The sequence below is a fragment of the Peromyscus californicus genome, unplaced genomic scaffold (assembly GCF_007827085.1).
Source record: "Peromyscus californicus insignis strain IS unplaced genomic scaffold, ASM782708v3 Scaffold_2__1_contigs__length_46816999, whole genome shotgun sequence".
NCBI lineage: Eukaryota > Metazoa > Chordata > Mammalia > Rodentia > Cricetidae > Peromyscus > Peromyscus californicus.
This window is the reverse complement of record NW_026294540.1, coordinates 33,076,857-33,095,768: the sequence shown is the minus strand read 5'-3', so window position 1 is coordinate 33,095,768 and position 18,912 is coordinate 33,076,857. Positions and strand designations below refer to the sequence as shown.

The 18,912-nt window shown below is 56.3% G+C and overlaps 1 protein-coding gene across 2 annotated transcripts in view; it reads right to left on the bottom strand.

Moving 5' to 3' along the window:
• Positions 1-347: 347 nt before the first annotated feature.
• The window catches only part of Ttyh3 (tweety family member 3), a 28,322-nt gene continuing 9,757 nt past the window's right edge, over positions 348-18,912 (bottom strand). Inside the window, exons 2-15 of one of the 2 annotated variants that reach the window (XM_052754214.1) lie at positions 16,174-16,343; positions 15,752-15,863; positions 15,410-15,630; positions 14,986-15,081; positions 13,837-13,909; positions 13,511-13,586; positions 12,392-12,447; positions 11,645-11,737; positions 9,596-9,688; positions 9,277-9,413; positions 6,522-6,695; positions 5,829-5,904; positions 4,754-4,854; positions 348-3,266 (exon numbers count right to left, since the gene is read on the bottom strand). In XM_052754214.1, the coding sequence (XP_052610174.1) occupies positions 4,774-4,854; positions 5,829-5,904; positions 6,522-6,695; positions 9,277-9,413; positions 9,596-9,688; positions 11,645-11,737; positions 12,392-12,447; positions 13,511-13,586; positions 13,837-13,909; positions 14,986-15,081; positions 15,410-15,630; positions 15,752-15,863; positions 16,174-16,343 (1,458 nt within the window). In that variant the 3' untranslated portion in view covers positions 348-3,266; positions 4,754-4,773. The remainder of the gene's footprint in view (positions 3,267-4,753; positions 4,855-5,828; positions 5,905-6,521; positions 6,696-9,276; positions 9,414-9,595; positions 9,689-11,644; positions 11,738-12,391; positions 12,448-13,510; positions 13,587-13,836; positions 13,910-14,985; positions 15,082-15,409; positions 15,631-15,751; positions 15,864-16,173; positions 16,344-18,912) is intronic. The other variant, XM_052754215.1, reaches the window with a different exon arrangement.

Sequence of the window (18,912 nt, the reverse complement as noted above, 5' to 3'; positions counted from 1 at the left end):
ACCAGCCCCTCACTGGGGGATTCTGGGCAGGGGCTCTACCACTGAGCCACACCCCCAGCTTTTCAATGGAGCCCTACTCCAGTACAGAGCTGATTGGTCTCCATCCCTTCCTGATTCAGCAGCTAGAGCAATTCAGTTAAAATGAATGTTAGATAGTGTCACTCTCTATGGCTCCTTCCCAGCCAATGAGGCCCTTCCCCTACCCGTGAAGTCCTCAGCATACTGAATATGGTTCCCCACAGACCTCACTCAGGAGCCCTGTGTGTCCCTAGTCTGGGCTGCAGACAACCACCCTGTGGACAACCTATGGCTCTGGATCCTCCAGGGCAGTTCAGGAAAGACAGACCTGTTTTTTTAAAATTGTTTATTTTAAAACATGAAACCCAAGCTGAATAGAGATCACAGAAATCACATGGACAAGAACTTTAGTTATTTGCCAAGAAAAATAAAGTTCCCCAAAGAAATAAAAATTGAACCCCAAACCCAGTTTAAAAAAACGAAAACACAGCAACAGTAACACACAGCCATGGCCCTACAGAGGCTGGAGGGGAACTGGGGCTGGCTCAGTTCAGATGACAGTGTCCACTGGGGGCAGATGCAGGCAGGGAGACAGTAACTGGGAGGCAAATCTCACAAAATCATATAGATGAGAAAGGGCGCGGTACACCATCGTCATGATTAAAACCAAACGAGACTCTGGTCACCTTTGACCCAGGAGCTAACCACCTTCTGGGTAGGGCAGGCATTGGGGCTGGGGCCAGGAATTGCATAGTGAGACAGGGTGGGCGGGTGGGCACTAGGGGGAGGGTTTGGAGGATGTTCCAGGCCAGGATCTGCCACTTAAGCTCTGTGTGTCTGTGGGGGACGGTGGCCACCATCCTACCAGTGATGGCGTCCCAGGCATCCCTCCTCCGGGTTTGGCTAGGGACCTGGGTCTGGTTTGGTGGCTCAGCCTTCCTTGCTCCCCACCAGAGGTGTAGGGTCCCCTGGAGTAAGAGGGAGTGGGGACCAATCACAGGCAGCTGGCACTGAACTGCTCACCCCCCTGGAGAGGTGGAGGGACTACTGGGATTGAAGAGACAAGTGGCACCCCAAAAATCAGAAAACAAAACAACAAAAAAAAAGCCCACAGTGGCAGGAGCCGTCTCCTCTGCAGAGGTCAGGGTAGAAACCCTTTTATTTCCCCTTGTTTCCTTTCTTCAGCCTCGGTGAGTGAAAAGTCACAGATGGGGGCACGCACGCACACGACGGTCAGGACTCCCAAGACAGCACAAGTTCACAGCCACATCCGGGCAGTGCCCGCCTCTCATGCTATATACATTCACCTTGTGGCCAGCTCACGGCCAGGGGGCAGCATTTGTGCTTCTGAGAGGCCCCAGGGCACACCCAGGCACCCAGGCAGGGGTGCCCCATGCCTCCCTCTGAACCTGAGGCCAGGAACACACCCACAGTGGGCAGGGTGGCTGCAGTTGGGCCTCCACGGCCCTGTAGGTTCCCGGCGCCAGACCAGTTGGAGGCAAAGGCAGGGTCCCCTCCACTGAGGTTCTGTCATGCTCAGGAGCTACAGACGCCCAGACTTGGACCCCTAGGCCCAGTGAGTCCTCTGCCGACTCCTTTTGGTCCCAGACACCAGCACAAAGAAAGGGGTTGGTTGAGAAGGAAGGGAATGTGGAACCTCTCCCCTCTGGGGAGAGCTGAAGCCCGGGGTTCTGGGGTCTGTAGCTGCCAGGTTGCTCTAGGAGGGCCACAGGTCTGTAAACCACCTCCCACCACAGGGCCCCAGTCTTGGCTACCTGCACAAGCTGCTCCACAGCCCTGTAGCTGCCCATCCCACAGGCCAGAGCTCACACTGGCTGGCTGGGCCAGGGTAGAGGCTCCAAGTCCTGATTGGGGAGCTGATTCGGCCCCTCACAGCAGGAAGCACAGCAAACACCACACACTAAAGCCAAAAGCACCTTAGGAGAGCCGTGTTCCTGGTAGGGACTGAGGCCGCGTGGACTACAGCCCACAGTCCCCCAGACATGCTCCTCCTGGGGCAGCACCTGCCTAGGGAGGGTCTCTAGGCCCTTTGAGTTGCCTGTGGGTCTGGCCCCTCCCTGGCAGCACCCCACAAAGAAATGACCACTCTAGCCCTGGCTCCAGGCTAGACTTAGGGTCATGCTTGCTGGCTCAGGGGCAGCCAGGAGTGCCCGTGGCATCTGAGGTTAGTGGTTAGTCCCAACAGCGGCATTCTGAGGCTGGGGGCACATTCACAGCCATCTCGGGTCCAGCCCCCAAGGCTCCAGAGGGTACTGCCGCTTGTCCTGGGCAAGAATGAAACTGAGAAGGAAGGGAAGTGGGCAGTGTCCTGCTTCGCCTATGTCCCAGACTGCCCTGGAGATGACAAATGTGGTCAGTGCAAAACCAAAGGGGACGAAGCTGCCACTCTCCAGGACAAATGGGAAAGAGGGTTTGGCACCAAGAAGGCGGCCAGCACTGAGAGGCCAGGGAGTGACCTGGGCTCTGTGTGGCACCTGCTGTCCGGGGAGGGCTGGTGGGGTGCTGAGGAAGAGAATCATGTGGGCAGGAGGTGCAGGAAGAGCCCCACCCAGGAGGCAGCTCAGAACTGACAGGAAGGGCCGAGGAAGCCGGGTGGCTAAAAGGAGGCAGGCGCTGGATGTTGCAAAGACAAGAGTGTGTGAAGGGGCCACTCAGTGATGAGCAGGTGGGCACCAGGCACGGGGGCTTCCACTGCCTACGAACGGAGAAAGGATCCTCAGAAGGGTCAGGGACCGGGACAATACCAGGAAAGGTTCGGTGCAGCTGGAGGGAAGGGAGCTCCCAGAGGGCAAGGGACAGCATGGAGGGCCACCTGTAGAAGGAACGTGGGGGCGGAAGCACCTGGTACAGAGCAGGGCTCGGAGAGCCCAAGAGGACAGAGGGACGGGGAGATGGAGGCAGGCAGGGTCGGGTTGCTGGTGGCAGTGTCTGTCCAGGTGAGTGCCCAGAAGTTGCACTTCTCAGGCTGGCCCAGAGCTCATGCTGGGCACCTACATGCCTCCTGCAGGGTGGGTACAGTGGGGGGCTTCAGAAGAGCCTAGGGCTGGCCCGGTGTGGCTTGCAGAGGGTCCGGCAGGGTGGAAGCAGCAGTGCTGGCATAGGAAGGGTGGGGCAATTGGCACGTGGGGGTAGATGGCTGGCCGGTGTGCAGTCTAGTGCCCGCTGCCGCTGGAGTCGGGGCGAGGCTGGCTTGTGGCGAGGTATTTGGCTCTCATGCTGGAGGTGTACTGGAGGAGAGAGGGAGGGAGGGAGCAGGGTCAGCTGGGCTCCTGTGCAGGGCTGAGCAGCCAGTAGCCTCTTTGATGTGGTCCTTGGTAGGGTGAGCCACAGCCGACCCTCGGGGGGCAGAGTACAGCGGTGCAGTGCATGGCTGGCAGAGTAAGAGCTGCTGGCCCAGGGCCAGGACTGAGGACTGGGTACAGACGAGGGAAGCGGTGATACACTGAGTATGGAGGGTAGCCTCCACAACCCAGGCTGGGCCGCAGAGCAAGCCTCCTTTCCCCATTAAGTACATTCGGTCCCCTACTGTCTGAGTCATTTTCAGAGCCCCGGGTGACGCTGCCACCTCAAAGGCCCTAACTGCATCATCGCACACATCAGGAACCTGAAGGCCACACAGACCCCCTCTCTACACCTCTGCTTCAGGGCTCCACCCTGGGTCAAGACAAGGCCGCCCAGGGCAGGTCCACATGAAGCTAGGCCACAGGCTACAGCTGGCGAGTCCACTGGAGTTAGGAAGCTGAAGCCTCTTCCCCAGCCATTCAACAACATCACCCCCAGGAAAGGGGGGTGCTTCCGGCTAGTGACTCCGCCCCACCCCTTGGATAGGGAAACTAAATTCTCCAGAATGTGTGACTTGAGATGGAGGTGAACGGCTGGATCTGCAGATGGCCTGCACATCTTGGCCACCCCAGCGTACCACAGGTGTGAAGGTTTGGGGTAGTGCCTCTGTGTGTGTGTGTGTGTGTGTGTGTGTGTGTGTGTGTGTGTGTGTGTGTGTGTGTGTGTGTCTGCAGAGGGTGTGCCAATGCCAGGCAGTGTGCAGAGTCTGCATGCCTGTGGCAGGGACAAAGGTCACCACTGCTCAGAAGGCCGGGCAGGCTGACCCCCACCCACCCTAGGGAGCACAGGCTGGCCTCACAGTCCCCAGATGAGAGGGGCAATGCTCCTGGGGTCCTGAGTGCTTTCCTGGAACATTCTAGGTTAAGGTCGCAAGCAGCGGCCATGGAGCAGGGGTGAGAGGAGCAGGGGCCCAGAGCCATGTCATTCCATGGACATGCAGCGGTGACAAGGGACAGGGGGTTGGGACGGGACAACTGGTGGGATGGGACGAAAGATGGCAGCCCAGAGGCCTGGAGGAGCCCAAGCAGGCATTGGGACAGGGGGCAGAGGTTCACACCCATATGAGCACACCTGTGTGTACCTGTGTGCATGGGCCAACATGCAGGACCACATACCCAGGGACCCAGCTCTGCATCCAGGGTCAGATGCATACAGGGTCTGGGTGGGAGTGATAAGATGGGCTGGGCCACCTGCAGCTGATGATAGAGTCAAGCCTGGAACGGTGGTTCACTGTGACCCCACTGGGTTCAGGACCACTTCAGGGGCCTCTGGCCTCCCAACAGTGGATGGAGGGCAGTGGTGAGAAGAGGGTGCAAGGCATGGAGGTACAGGCGGGCAGCCGTGCGGGATGGGGGGCTGGGCGGGTCAGTACCTGTCACTCTGAGGGTACAGCTACCACAGTGTTCGGGCGCTGTCCATGGGTTTAAATTGCCAGCCTGCATGGCTGCCAGAGTCCAGGGCAGCCAGGTAGCGCTAGGAGGGCCCAGGGTGGGAGGGATGCAGGAGAGAGAGAGAGAGAGGGGTGTCCTCAACGCCAGGCGTGGCCGGCCCCAAGTGGACCACAAGAGGGCCAAGGGTGAGGGCAGTTGAGTGTGACACCCCAGCCCAGCCCTGTGCTAGGGGACACTGGTGATGTGGCTGACACTGCAGGTGTTCCTAAAACAAGGCGGCCTTCAGTCTCTTAGATTCTGTCCTCACAGCCCAGACTCAGGGAAGCCTCAGAGGCTGCCACCTTTCCAACAGCACCTTCTGTTTGGCACCAAATCCACCTTGATTCTTTTGTCTACGTCTCACTTCTGGGGCTTGGAAGGGACATCAGGCCTGGGCTAGAACAGCCTGGGGCTGAGACATTGATGGATGTTTAGGGAAAAGAAAGAAGGGAGGGAGGAAGGAAGGGAGGGAGGGAGGGAGGGATAGAGGGAGGGAGGGAGGGAAGAGAAAATAGAAAGAAGGAAAGAGAAGGGAGGAAAGAGATAGGAGGAAGGGATGGAGGGATGCAGGGAGGGAGGGAGGGATGCAGGGAGGGAAGGCAGGCAAGAATGGAGGGTGGGAGGGTGGGAGGGTGGGAGGGAGGGAGGGAGGGGGGAGGGAACAAGGCTCTAAAGATGGAGCAGCCTAGCCAAGGCTTTGGGAAGCCCAAGGGGAAGCTGGGAAGAGGGTACTGGGGCCTTGCTGGCTACCTGCTCATCTCAAGAAAGAACCAAGGGCTGACCTGCTAGGCAGCAGGACCCCAAGACTGCCCACACTGACCCCCAGGTTTCTCAAGGGTGGCAAGAGCTGGAGGACCCACCCAGCCCCACTAATTTAGACCCTGGTATTACAGGCCCACAGCTTCCTCAAGAGCCCAGGCAGCCTGTGAGAGTCAACACCAGGGTACCATGGCGGCAGATTGGCAAAGCCCTCAAGCCAGAGAGTCTCCCCACCCACCCTCCTGCCCTGAGACTTACTGAGGGCGGTGGGGACTCGCGCCCAATGAGGGGGGTGTTCTCACAGCGGGGATTCTGGAAATTGGCATTCTGGCTCCTGAGTGGAAGGGGAGAGAGAGCATGTGAATGGTCAGGGGCCATGTGGTCCTTACTCTGGGGGAAAAGGCCCTTCTTGTTGTTTTACTTTGTTTTAGAGAGGGTCTCATGTAGCCCAGGCTGGTCTTGAACTTGCTATGTAGCCAAGGATAATCTTGAACCCCTGATCCTCCTGCCTCTATCAAGTGAGTGATGGGATTGCAGGTGTGACCACTTTAGAGCCAGACAGGTTCCATGCCTGGCCAGCTCTGCCAGTGCTAACTTTACAGCGTCAAGCTCAGGACAGTTCTCAATGCATACCGGCCTCCCCAGCAGTCACAGTCCACTTCCCACTGGAACTGCCTACCACAAAGGCACACCCCCTCCACCCGGCCATGTGGCCACCTCAGGGCTCTTGATGGGGTTCACCTGGTCACAGGGGACACTTAGTGCCAGGCCATTCCACCCTGGCTGCTCAGCCTTGATGAGCATGCCCTCCCCCACAGCACCTCCCTGCAGATGTACAGGCCCTGTACCCTCCCATCCCCTATGACAGCCTGACAGCAACAGGCCCCCCCAGCTGCTTATGTGCGCTGTCCCCGGCCCTGGCTCTGCCTGTCCCCAGCACCCACAACTCACATGTACTCAGTGACCGGGGCATTGCTGACGGTGTGGGCGGCGGCTGGGATGCTGGCCTCACTGCCGTAGCTGCTACCACAGCTGTACAAACTGGGCATGTGCACTCGGTAAAGGCTGTCATGTGCCTGCCGTGGCCCTGGAGCAGTCTCCTCTTCTCCATCCTCATCTGGGCCTCTGCAGGGAGAGGCAGCGCATAGGCTCAGCATCCTTAGTCTGGGGCGCTGGTGTGTGGCAGGGCTATGGGCTGGTCCGCTTTGCCCTCTGAGACGCATCTTCCCCTGGCCTAGGGAGCTCTCTCTTGCCTTTGTGGGGCTTGTTCTCAACTCTGGATGGCCTGAGGCAACCTGCCCCACTCCCCTCTGGCTTCCCAGCCTCTATTCCCTGTCATTGGCTGGGGGCCAGACCTCTGTTGTTCTGCAGCAGCCCTGTGCTTTCCTATTCCACATGGAATCCAAGGCTAGGCCACTGGGTGGGAAGCACTCAGAGGTGGGACTGAGTGAGCTTCTGATGTGACCACAGCTGAGCCTCAGCAGGACCCTCACACATAAGCTCTCACCTGGCCCCCAATATGTGTCCTTTAAAATGAGAATTATTAGCTGGGCATGGTGGTGTATACTTGAAAAACCAAAAGCCAAGAGAGAGAGAGAGAATTATTTTTTATTTTTATTTTTTGTTTCTTCGAGACAGGGCTTTTCTGTGTATCCCTGGCTGTCCTGAAACTCACTCTGTAGACCAGGCTGGCCTCTAACTTGCAGAGATCCATCTGCCTCTGCCACCCAAATTCTGGGATTAAAGTCATGCACCACCATGCCTAGCTTTCCTAAAAAAAATAATTATTTATTTATTCTATGTGTATGGGTGTTTGGCCTACACGTATGTCTGCGTGAGGGTGTCGGGTCCCCTGGAACTGGAATTACAGATGGTTGTAGGCCACCATGTGGGTGCTGGGAATTGCCCAAGGTCCTCTGGAAGAGCAGCCAGTGCTCTTAACCACTGAGCCATCTCTCCAGCTCCAATTTTTGTGTTTAATTGTGTATACTTATGTGGGGAGGGGGTTTGTGCACATGAGTGCAGGTGCCTGTGGAGACCAGAAGAGGGCACCGATGCCCTGGAGCTGGAGTTCAGACAACGGTTAGCTGCCCAGCATGTGTGCTGGGAACCAAACCTGGTCCTATGGGAGAGTGGTGTGCACTGTTCACCTGATCCGCCACCCCGGCTCCACAACGTGTGTCCTCTTACAGCTCGCTTTTACAACAAGAGCAATGTGGTGACCTGTTCAGTCACACGGTGGGCAGTCAGGACCCGGACACAAACATGAAGCTGCAGGGCTCGAAGCTCCTCTCCTACAGTTTCCGTGTTTGTCACCATGGCCGTCACCACCACCACGACCACTGTTGTCATAACCATCACTACCAACTACCATCACCACTGTCGCTCACAACTGCCACCGTCACTGTGCTAGAGTCACCACCACCACCACGATCACAACCACCACTACCCTCACGGTCACCGTGATTTCTACCCTTGTCCCCACATCTCCATCAACACCAGAATCATCACTGTCACCGTTATCATATCGCCATCGCCACCATGACTTCTACCATCACCACCATCAATCATTCCCACCATCATCACCACCATTCCCACCAAAATCACCACCACTGTCAGTCACCATTATAATCATCTCCACCACCACCATCAGGCTGTTATCAACACCGTGACCAGCACCACCGTCACAACTGCCCCCATGACCACCGTTACCGCCACCATCTTCAGAATCCTTACCGCCATGATCACCATCTCCATCACCACCTCTTTATCACGAGCAGCAGCATCACTACCATCATGACCTCTATCACCGCGGTGCCCAGCGCCACCTCAAACATCATCACCATTATCACCGCCACCGCCAATCATCCACCCTCATCATCCTCACCACCATCACCACCCTCTTTTTGTTTGTTTGTTTGTTTTGAGGCTAAGTCTGTCTCTAGTCCTGGCTGTCCTGGATCTAACTCTCTATGTAGACCAAGCTGGCCTCGAACTCACAGAGATCCACCTGCCTTCGCCTCCCAAGTGCTGGGATTAAAGGTGTGTGCCACCTCACCCAGCCATCATCGCCCATCTTATCATCACGCTCTCCATCCCACTCAGAGGGAAAGGAGCAGAATAACAACACAGGCACGGGGACAACCCTGAAATGCCATTCTTGCCATCTCAGCTGGACCACAAACAGCATCGTGGCCCCAGTGGAAGGAGGTGATAAAGAGCTAAGAGATCAGTCAAGCGGAAGAAGCCTGACTCTTCATGTCTCTCCAATCTAGTTCTAGGCTGAGGAGACTGAGGCAGCAGCCATGAGGACATCTGACTTCAAAGATATATAAGGGCCCCATCTGGGTCCCCAGCAGGATGTGGCCACCTGAACTTCCTCCTACAGAAGCCGAGTCTTCATCACCTACAGCTGTGCACATCTGTCCCTGGGACCACAGAAGAAGACACATCCTGACGCAGTCATCAGGGTGTAGGGCATAAAGTCAACACAAGGGGGCAGGAGAGCCTGGCTCTGCCCCTTGCCTGCACTGGACAGGAATCTGTCACCCTCATTACCACAGGCTCACATAACAACAGGCTGCCCCAACATGCTTCAGAGGCCTGGAAAGCATTAAGAGGTGAGGAAGTGTATGTCTCTCACCTCTGGAGACAAGACCCGAGTATCCAGATGGGTCAAGCTCCGGGACCCCAGGGAAAGCCTTACCTCTTTTGTTGCCAGGTATGTGGAACGCTACAGACGATGGAGCTGAACATGAGGGCTGTGACGAAGGAAAAGAGCGCCAGGTAGATGAGGCCCTCGACACCATCGTAGCAGAAGCCTGTCAGCGCCTGCACATAGTCCTGAGTGGGAAGAATGGGGCACAAAACCAAGGACAGGGAGAGAAGCAGTGAGATCAACTTGCCAGGCCGCACTGGATGTTCCCACATGAGGCACCACAGAAGACCCGCCATCAACCCAGGGACCATGAATCTCTTCCTGGGGGCTCCCCTCTACCCCGAACCCAGCTGCCCAGCGGCCTCACCAGGTGCAAGCTGCGGCAGTCCACCAGGGCGGTGAGGTGCTGGAGATTCACCTCTGTGCCGTTTAGCACCTCCTGGACTCGGAGTAAGGGATCCTGGGGAGGAGAGTCACAGACCACTTGATGTCAGCATGACTGGGAAGACCCAAATGAGCCACGGAGGCCCCAGTTTCCTTCTGTATCACAACTAGTCACAGAGAGCACCCCCTGAACCCCGTCTCCATGCAGCCACGAGGGTCTTCAGAAAAAATGGCAAGCCTGGGTTCTGTGCCTTGGAAACACGGGGACCAGAGAACCCACAGATATCTGTCCAGTGTGGTTGCTACTAAGATAGATTTAATTTAAATTAATTTTGTTGTCAAGAGTCTTGCTAGATGCTGTAAGCTGGTTTCAAACTCACAATCCTCCTGCCTCAGCCTCTTCAGGGCTGAGGTGCACACTACCACACCTGGCTAGATTTCCCTCACTGTCATGGGAGAAATTGACTCACTATGTGTCACTGACTCGGCCTTGTTCCGCTCTTAAAAACCGTATTTTAGGGGGCAGAAGGAATGGGTCAGCAGTTAAGAGCACTGGCTGCTCTTTGGACCCGGGTTGGATTTTCAACACCTACACAGTGGTTCACAACTGTCTTTGACCCTAGTTCCAAGGGAATCTGATGCCCTTCTCTGGCCTGCACAAGTACCAGACATACACATGCAGGCAAAACACCCATGCACATAAAATGAAATTAAACATAAATTTTACAAAAGCCAGATTTTCAGCTGGTTATGGTAGGCAAGCCTGCAAACCCAGCACTCCAGAAGAATTGCTGTATAGCAAGAGCCTTTTTTTTTTTTAAACACAGGGTCTCACCAAGTAGCCCTGGCTATCCTTGAATTCGCAAACACCCACCTGATCCTGCCTTTTGAATGCTGGGACTAAAGGAATGTGTCACCTCACCTGGCTGTAAAACATGCAAGGATCACCTATGATCTGGGGGTTTGTATCAGGAAAACATTACCTAGGGTCGAGTTGTGTCCCCAAATCGTGGGCTAAAGGCCCAACCCAAAGCCCTCCCTAGAAAGTCAGTTTGGAGACAGACCTTTTCTTTTTTCATTTCTTTTTTCTTTCTTTTTTTTTTGGTTTATCGAGACAGGGTTTCTCTGTGTAGCTTTGCACCTTTCCTGGAACTCGCTCTGTAGATCAGGCCGGCCTCGAACTCACAGAGATCTGCCTGCCTCTGCCTCCCGAGTGCTGGGATTAAAGGCGTGCACCACTACCGCCCAGTCTTTTTTCATTTCTTTTTGCAGTGCAGGGATGGAATTCAGGGCCTTGCATGTGCCTGACAAGTACTTGACCACTAAGCCAGCCCGTGGGACTTAATCTAGAGACACACAGCCTCATTGTAGCCCAGGCTGGACTCTCACTCCCTATGTAGCTGAGGATGACCCTGAACTCCTGATCCTCCAGCCTCTACTTCTCTAGTGTTGAGAGTCAGATATGTTCCACCATACCCAGCCAGGCCTTGCATTTTTGAGACAGGATTTGGCCATGTAGCCCAGGTTAACCTAGAATTCAAGATCTTGCCTCAGCCTCTTGAGTCCTATGATTACAGGAATGTCACTATGCCAAGCTTGTATTCTTGTATTACTTTTTAGTATTAGGAACAAAAACATTTTACTTGGTGTGCGTGGTGTGTGGTGTGGTGTGGTGCGTGTGTGCAAGAGTGTGTGTGTGTGTGTGTGTGTGTGTGTGTGTGTGTGTGTGTGTGTGTAAACATGCCACAGTGAGCACACGGAGGTCAGAAGACTACTTGTCGGAGTCACTTCCTTCCTCCCACCATGTGGGTCTCAGGGATTGAACTCAGGTTGTCAGGATTGGCGGTGGAGACCTTTACATGCTGAGCCATCTCACCAGCCTCCCAAATAGTTTATAAACCTGAGAAAAATGCCCAGGGGAAGGAGTGGGGAGTGAAGCGAGGGACGCGAGAAGACCCTGGGAGAAGAAGGGGAACAATCAAGACCCTCAGGTTTCCATCAGTCAGGTTTGCCCTTGCCCACAGCCCCTCACCTTGGTGGCTGGGTGCTCCCTTGGGACACTCCTCAGCAGCTCGGCCACGACATCCTGCATTTCCACCAGAGCCTTGTGGCTGCCCGACAGTTTCTGCTCCACAGAGGAGAGTAGAATCCAGCAGCTGGCAGCTGCTCTCCCACCCCAGCCCTCCCAACACAGGCAGCCTGCAAGGCCCCAAGTGGGCCAGTTACGCCTGACTCCACCCTGGAGGCTACCGAACACCCCTTCCCCCTGAAGGTGCCCACACAGGGGACGATACACTCCTGAGGTGCTACCAAAATCCTGCACCCACTCCAGAGAGCAAAGTAAAGCATCCTCAATGGAGATGTGCCATCAGGATGCAAAGGATGCTCTCACTCCACGGGGTGTAACGAGTAGTGGGTACAGGGTATGGCTAGCCAATGTTGCCAAACTTTCAAATGCCACTACTGGGACCCCTGAACAGGTGGCATTTTACAGAGGTGTCCCCAGGGCTCCTCCCATACCTGTTCACATTTGCCAGTCAGCTAGCCTCTGTCCTGCAGGGCTGCTGAGAGAACGACAGGCATCCCAAGGATCCACATTAAATAGGCCACCACAAGGATGGGGCAACAGACTAGCATCCTCTGAACTGGGTTTGCACAGAGCCTAAGGGGCCAGCGGCTTCAGATATTTGGGCTTGCAGGCTAAGCCCATGGCCCTTTCAGCCTCTTCCCGTACCCTGTGTCCCTGGCATTGGCCACCCAGAACCAGCCTGGCTCTCACCTGCTGGAAGGGGTTGGTGGCACGGGGCGAGCAAGCCAAGTAGTATTGCAAAATGTCTGTGAAAAGAGGGAAGGGGGCTGAGGGCAGGTCCTGTCTGTGTCTGCATGCAAGTACATGCATTCACATTGTCAGCAAGAGTGCCTGCCTGTGTCTGGGTATCTACATGCACCAATGCTTGCAAACAATGCATGCATGTTGTATCCATGTGCTTGCACATATTTGCATGTATATGCATTCACACACGTGCATGTTGGTTTGTGCATGTGTGTGAGACTGAACAGTAACCTCCAGGGAGACTGTGGCTAAGCCAAGATCCTGTCCTCAGAGCGGGGGCCCGGAAGTGTGCAGGACACTCAGGGGTGGGTCTTCCTGCTCTGAAGCAGTGACAGTGGATAGAGTGGGGTCAGCACCCACACTCAGCCTTGGGTTCTGTGTCCCCTTTGGTGTCTGGGAGTACAGGGGCTGTAGGACCAGGGACATGGCTCCTCATTTTCTTCCTGTATCCAGCATGTCAGGAAGTCCTGCTGGTCCCACCTTGAGGGAACATCCCCGCCCACTTCCACCTGCTCAAGCCTTCATTGCCTCCACTGTCTGGGGCCTGTGGCTCTCCACAGCTTCCTTCTTCCTTAGCCCTTCATGTCAGTCAGCAGCCTCGGGAAGCTTTTGTTTATAGTTTTGAGACAGTTTCACCCAGGTTGGCCTGGAACTCAAGCTCCTACTACTCCAGCCTCCCGAGTACAAGGATTCCTAGTGTGTGCTGTGCCCAAGCCCAGGAAACGCTTACAAGGATTATCACATGTCTTGGGACTCTCTCTTCCCACTACAAGAAAGCCCACACTCCCCACTGAGGCCCAGCCTCCTGGCTTCCCGCCCTCTGTTCCCAATTAGCTGCCTCACAAACCCAGCTGGGGCTTCTGCCTTGGGCATCCACTAGACACGCAGGCCCCTGTGCAGGTGACTCTCCCCCTGGCTCTCCACCGGGAAGCAGCCTGGGACACCAGCTTCCTGGTCTGCACCATGCCTCCCTGAGGTCAAAGGCTTGTAAGGGCAGGGAGGCCTGAGCCTTGCCCACCTTGCTGCCCTAGGTCATTCTAGCGGCACACAGGGCCCCGGACTCACCCCCGCTCAGTACCGAGTGCTCTTCCACCATCTTGGTCACAAAGGTGTCAGGGTCCACGCAGAAGTCGCTGGAGCCCTGAAATGGGTGAGGCAAGAAAGGGCAGGTGACCAAGCTGGGCCTCAGAAGCAAGCCATGACCACCCAGAGTTCTCAGGGAGACTTTGACCCTCACCCCCAGGGGCTGCCCTTAGTGCAGGGAAGCAGAGTGGGATACGGGGAGCATGGATCTGTGTGATCCAGGGCAAGATGAGATGGGACAGAAGTGAAGCTTTCTCCTCCCGACCAAAGCCCATCAGATGGGGATTCTCGGTCCCCCCGGCACTCACCACAGACACGGCCAGCTCCAAGCCCAATGCACCCCAGCTGATGACCAGGGCCAAGACACCCAGCAAGCAGACCCTTGGGGCAAAGAAGGCCCGTCAGGCTGGGGTATGCCACACACACAGCTGCAGTACAAAATGCCAGGCCCCCAGGACCTGAACCTGGGGGGGTCTGACCCACACAGGACAGTACGTCTTCCTGTGACCTGGTCTCAGAGCCACTCAAGGCCCAGAACCTACATACACAAATGCTCTTCCTGACTGGGATGAGACTCACCCAGTGAGTGCACAGCTGGGGACAAGTGACGGCCACCTTGGCCAGGGTAGAAGACCCTGTGGCACCCTAGGTCTCATACAACCTGTTTACATGAGACCTTGATCATATCGAGCCCTCCAGCTAGGCCAATGCCACCCACTGTATCCTATGCATGGCTGGCTCTTCCCTCCCTCAGGCCTGCTCCAGCCACACAGGCCTCCCTGCTCTTCCACACACCACCTAGCTGCAGGCCCGCACATCAACCTGCACACCTTTCCCCAGTGTCCGCAAACCTCTAACTCTTGCGGCTCCTTGGGGGCGCCACGCACACTCAAGAGTGCCCTGTCTCTGGCTCTGCTTTGCACTTAAGCATCGTCATCTGACACTCGGCTTCTCCATGTTTATCTTTTCATCCTTGTGAGGCCACTGGCAGGGGCTGGAGGGTTATGGGGCTCAACAGTGCCAGGCAGGACAGTGGCATCACCTGGCAGCCACCCCATTGGCAAGCTGACATCTTTCTGTCTTTCAGAGGAGACGGCAGGTTTGGCATCAAAGGGCCAATTGTTCAAGGTGGCTGACATGGTAAGCAGCCGAGCTGGGCTGGAACCCAGCCAGGTTGCCTGGTGTCCCCCACCACTTTGAGACCCGGCTGGGTGACTGTAAGTAACCCCCTGTGCAGGCTCTCCTAGGGAGGAGGACAGCTAGTGACTATAAACAGGCAAGGGGCTCATGACACTGGTCACAGCCATGTAACATCTCAGGGAGGAAGGCTGCCCTTAGGAGACGCTCATGGCCAGAGCCTCGTGGGTGTCACTGACAGGGGAGAGGGCTCTGCTATCCCATCCCACCCCCATCCCTATCCATGGGCCCACAGGGGCCCACCTTCCCCTCTGACTCACCCAACCAAGATACCCTTGGAGCTGCGGATGAGGCCCACCAGCACGAGGAGGCAGATGATGACGTCAAGCAACAGCAGGCCCAGGTACCCCAGCCACCTGTGGACACACACAGGCGTGGGCCAGTCATGGAGAAGGGCTGGGTAAACAGCCTGGGACTTTTGTCTTTTGGGGCAGGGTCCCGCCATTTAGCCCAGGCTAGCCTGGTGCTCTCGGCCTCCACAGTGCTGGGATTACGGTTATGTACCATCAAGCCTGACTCGATGTCAGTTCTTGAAAAAGACAGTGCCTCCTCCCACAGGGATTCCTGCTATGGCTGGCAACCTATAAGGCCTCAGGCATGAGGTATGAAGTAGTCCCAGGAGGGTGATGCTCTACCCAGGTGGGGTGGACCCTTCCCCCCAGGGTCCACCCCACCCTGACTCACCTGTACCAGTCATAGAGGTCCACCTGTTCAGCCAGCACCTCCAGTGATACGCCGGGGTTCCTCCAAAAGGGGATGGCGGCAGTGTAGCCCAACAGTGTCCCCAGCAGGCTCTGCAGCCGCTGCACAGCCCTCAGTGGCTCCTGTCGCCCGGCCAGCTGCCGCTCCAGGCTCTGTAGGTTGGGTTCCGCTGTGCGGTTCAGGGCCGCAGCCGTGTCCCACACCTGCCGGAGGAACAATATGAACTGGAGCCAGGTGCAGAGCTGTTACCTGCACTACCATATCATCCCACATGCACACAGAAGGTTCTAGAGCAGACAGGACGCTCCCCAGCCAGCCACTCACGCGGTCCTGGACCCCTGCCACTGTGCGGTTGGCATGGCGGAGCGAGTAGGTGAATCGATGAACTCCATCGCTGGTCTCCCCGTTGCCGTAGAATCCCACGGCGATGCCCGCGCTGGGGGAGGCAGAGCCATTGGATGCAGAGCGTGCAGCCAAGCCTTCCCACCGGCCCAGTCCTGGCTCCGACGACCCCCAGTCTCCTTGTCCCTACCCCATACTCTCTACAACCTACCCTCTTCATGGCCCTACCCGGTCCTCCTCTCCTGGTCCCGCCCAGACGTCCCCGCCCCATCGTCTAGTCTCCCTAACCCCACCCCCAAGTCACCCCGCCCCCAGTCTCTGACCCCGCCCCTCTCTCCACACAGGGCCCTCCAGCCCCTCCCTTCTGAACAGTCACAGGCCCCGTCCCTCCCTCTCCGGCTCACCTGCAGACCAACGTGGCTATGATGACGCACCAGGCGGTGCAGCAGCAGTCCGCTTCCAGGTGTTCATCGGTCTTCCGCCGCCGGCAGCACAGCCAGAAGGAATAGAAGAGCAGGAAAAGGAGGTCTAGGGCCAGGCAGGCCAGGGCGGCGGCCCCCAGCAGCAGCAGCGCCTGAGAGCGGGCGGATAGACAGAAGGGCGCTCGCTGGAGGGTGTGGGGCTAGGGCACCGTCCCATGGCAGCCCCTCCTCCCAATGGCTCTGCATCTTTTAGTTTGCCTGGCCACGTGCTGTCCCCAGTAAAGAAACTTCAGAAGCCTGGTGTCGGGGCGGCACATTGCTGGAATCGCAGGACTCGGGAGGCTGCCGCAGGAGAGCTGCTGCGAGTTGAGTTCCAGCCTGAGCTACACAGTGAGTTCCAAGCTATGGAATACATGGCAGAACTCTGTTTCAAATAACAAAAAAAGCTGGGGCTGCAGAGATGGCTCAGTGGCTACGAGCACCGGCTGCTCTTCCACGGGAGCAGGGTTCAATAATCAGTACCCGCATGGCCCCTCACAACTGTCTCACTATCAAAAGGGGATCTGATGCCCTCTTCTGGCCGCTGAGGGTATGAGGCATACATGTAGTGCACAGACCTACATGAAGACAAACCGCCCATGAATATAAAATAAAAATAAATCTTATTTTAAAAACAACAACAACAACAACAACATGTGAGTTCGAGGCCAGCCTAGTCCATAGAGTGATTTCCAGGACAGCCAGGCTACACAGAGAAACTCTGTCTCGAAAAACAAACAAAACAACAACATGAAGCTTGGTTCTCGAGACGGCTCAACAGAGAAAGGCGCCTGCTACCAAGGCAGACACCCTGAGTTCAATCCCAGGACCCTCATGGTGGAAGGAGAAGCTTCTGACTCCTGTAGCGCACTGTGGAGTATGTCCCCACCCCTATGTGCCAGAGAAGTAGAGAAAGGACAGGCCAGTAACTATGTGCTCTCTTAGTGGCCACGTGACGGGAAATGTGGTCTCAGCTCACTTCCTGTGCAGGGTACAGAAGCAGGGTGTTGTTGTTCAGCATCAGTTAGTTACCGGCCAACGGGGCAGCGGAAAGATGCTGGATAGTTACTTTTTCTGATCCTATCCAGGCTGTCTTCAGGCTCCCTGACTCTTGAGCTTCTCCTGGCCCCATCCCAAGTCAGGGAGGGATTTCTGATGGCCCCTCCGTGGGGCCAATGCCTGAGAATCTGTGCAGGCGGAACTACCCTTTGCCCAGCACCCCCCCTTGGGACCACAGGCTGCTCCATCAACAGCCCTGGCACCCAGTGGGCCACTTCCCAGGAGACAGTTGCCAGGCAGCAAAAGGATGGCGCTCCCTCCCTCCCAGAAGCCAGCTGGCTCCCACACCTGGAGGCAGGCCTCTGTACTTTCCATCTGGCCATGAAGGTGCTGCCTGCACGTCCAGTTACCGAGGGCCAAGAACTAGATTTCTGTGATCCAAAGCCATGATGCTACCCTGGAGGCTGATGGGCCATTGGAGACTGGGCCTCTGCTTGTGGCACAGTGCAAAAAAACCCTCAGAGAAAGGCCAGAGCTCTACCATGGTGCCACACCCCATCCCCCACCAGCTTCACCTTGTCCCCCTGTCCTGGAGCAGTCTGAGCACTGCAAGGCACTGGATGTAGGCATCTTGCTATTTTTGCAGTGTATGGTGCAGGCCCACCATCCCTGCACAGCGGGGAACAGGTGCAGTGGGGGCGAACCCTAGTTCTTACAGTAGAAAGGCCTCCAAAGCCCAGGAGGGCTGACCCAGGAGTAGAGAGGGAGGGGGACGGGCGCATGCCAGCTTGCAGCAGGCAATACAGACAGAACCTAGGACCCACTTATAGGTCACAGGTCAGCCACAGAGTCCTCACATATATAGACAGGGCCGGTAGCCCGGTACTAGGCCCTACACATAGTGGCCCTGGAGCACACTTGAGCTACGACATCCTCTGGCTACCCTCTGGATCTGTTGTCACCTGCTCACACCTAGGCACGGACCAAAGGTGCTCACCCACTGTAGGTCCCCTCATCACAAGTCAGAGGCAATGGACTATACCAGTCTGTGAGAGCAACTGACCACTTTCTCCCCAGGGGCCAAAGATACCTGTACTTCCATGAACAGGGCCACCCTAGTGCTCGCCCCATGTCAACCAGTCCCATTTTGGCCCATACATCTCGAATGTACATCTTCTCACTGGAGAGGAGCTAGGGATGGATCCCAGACACATGGCAGGCACCAGGCTTTGGCTCTGCAGCCAGGGCAGGCCTGCACTCCCAGTGTTCCTTGGCTGGTGCTGGGGTCACACACCCCCATTTGCTAGATGAGAAAACAGGGTTTATAAGGTAAGTTCCATGACAGGATTTGGGGTGGGGGTGGCAATTCTGTTCACAAATGGCACCACTGTGTTGCAGAAGGCTGACACTTACTTACAAAATGCCACAAGATGCTAGGGACATACAGGGACCCAGCTGACAACAGCCTTTGCGCAGCGAGGTGATCTTGGCGCTAAGCTTACCGAAGGGAAGGAGAGGGGCCATGGAAAGATGAACACTGGCCTGCAGTCAAGTCTGAAGACCTGGGTTCGATTCTCGAGAGTCACATGGTGGAAGGAGAGAACTAACTCCTACAAGTTGTCCTCTGACCTCCACACATGCGCACACCATGGTATGTAACATGGATACACACACACACACACA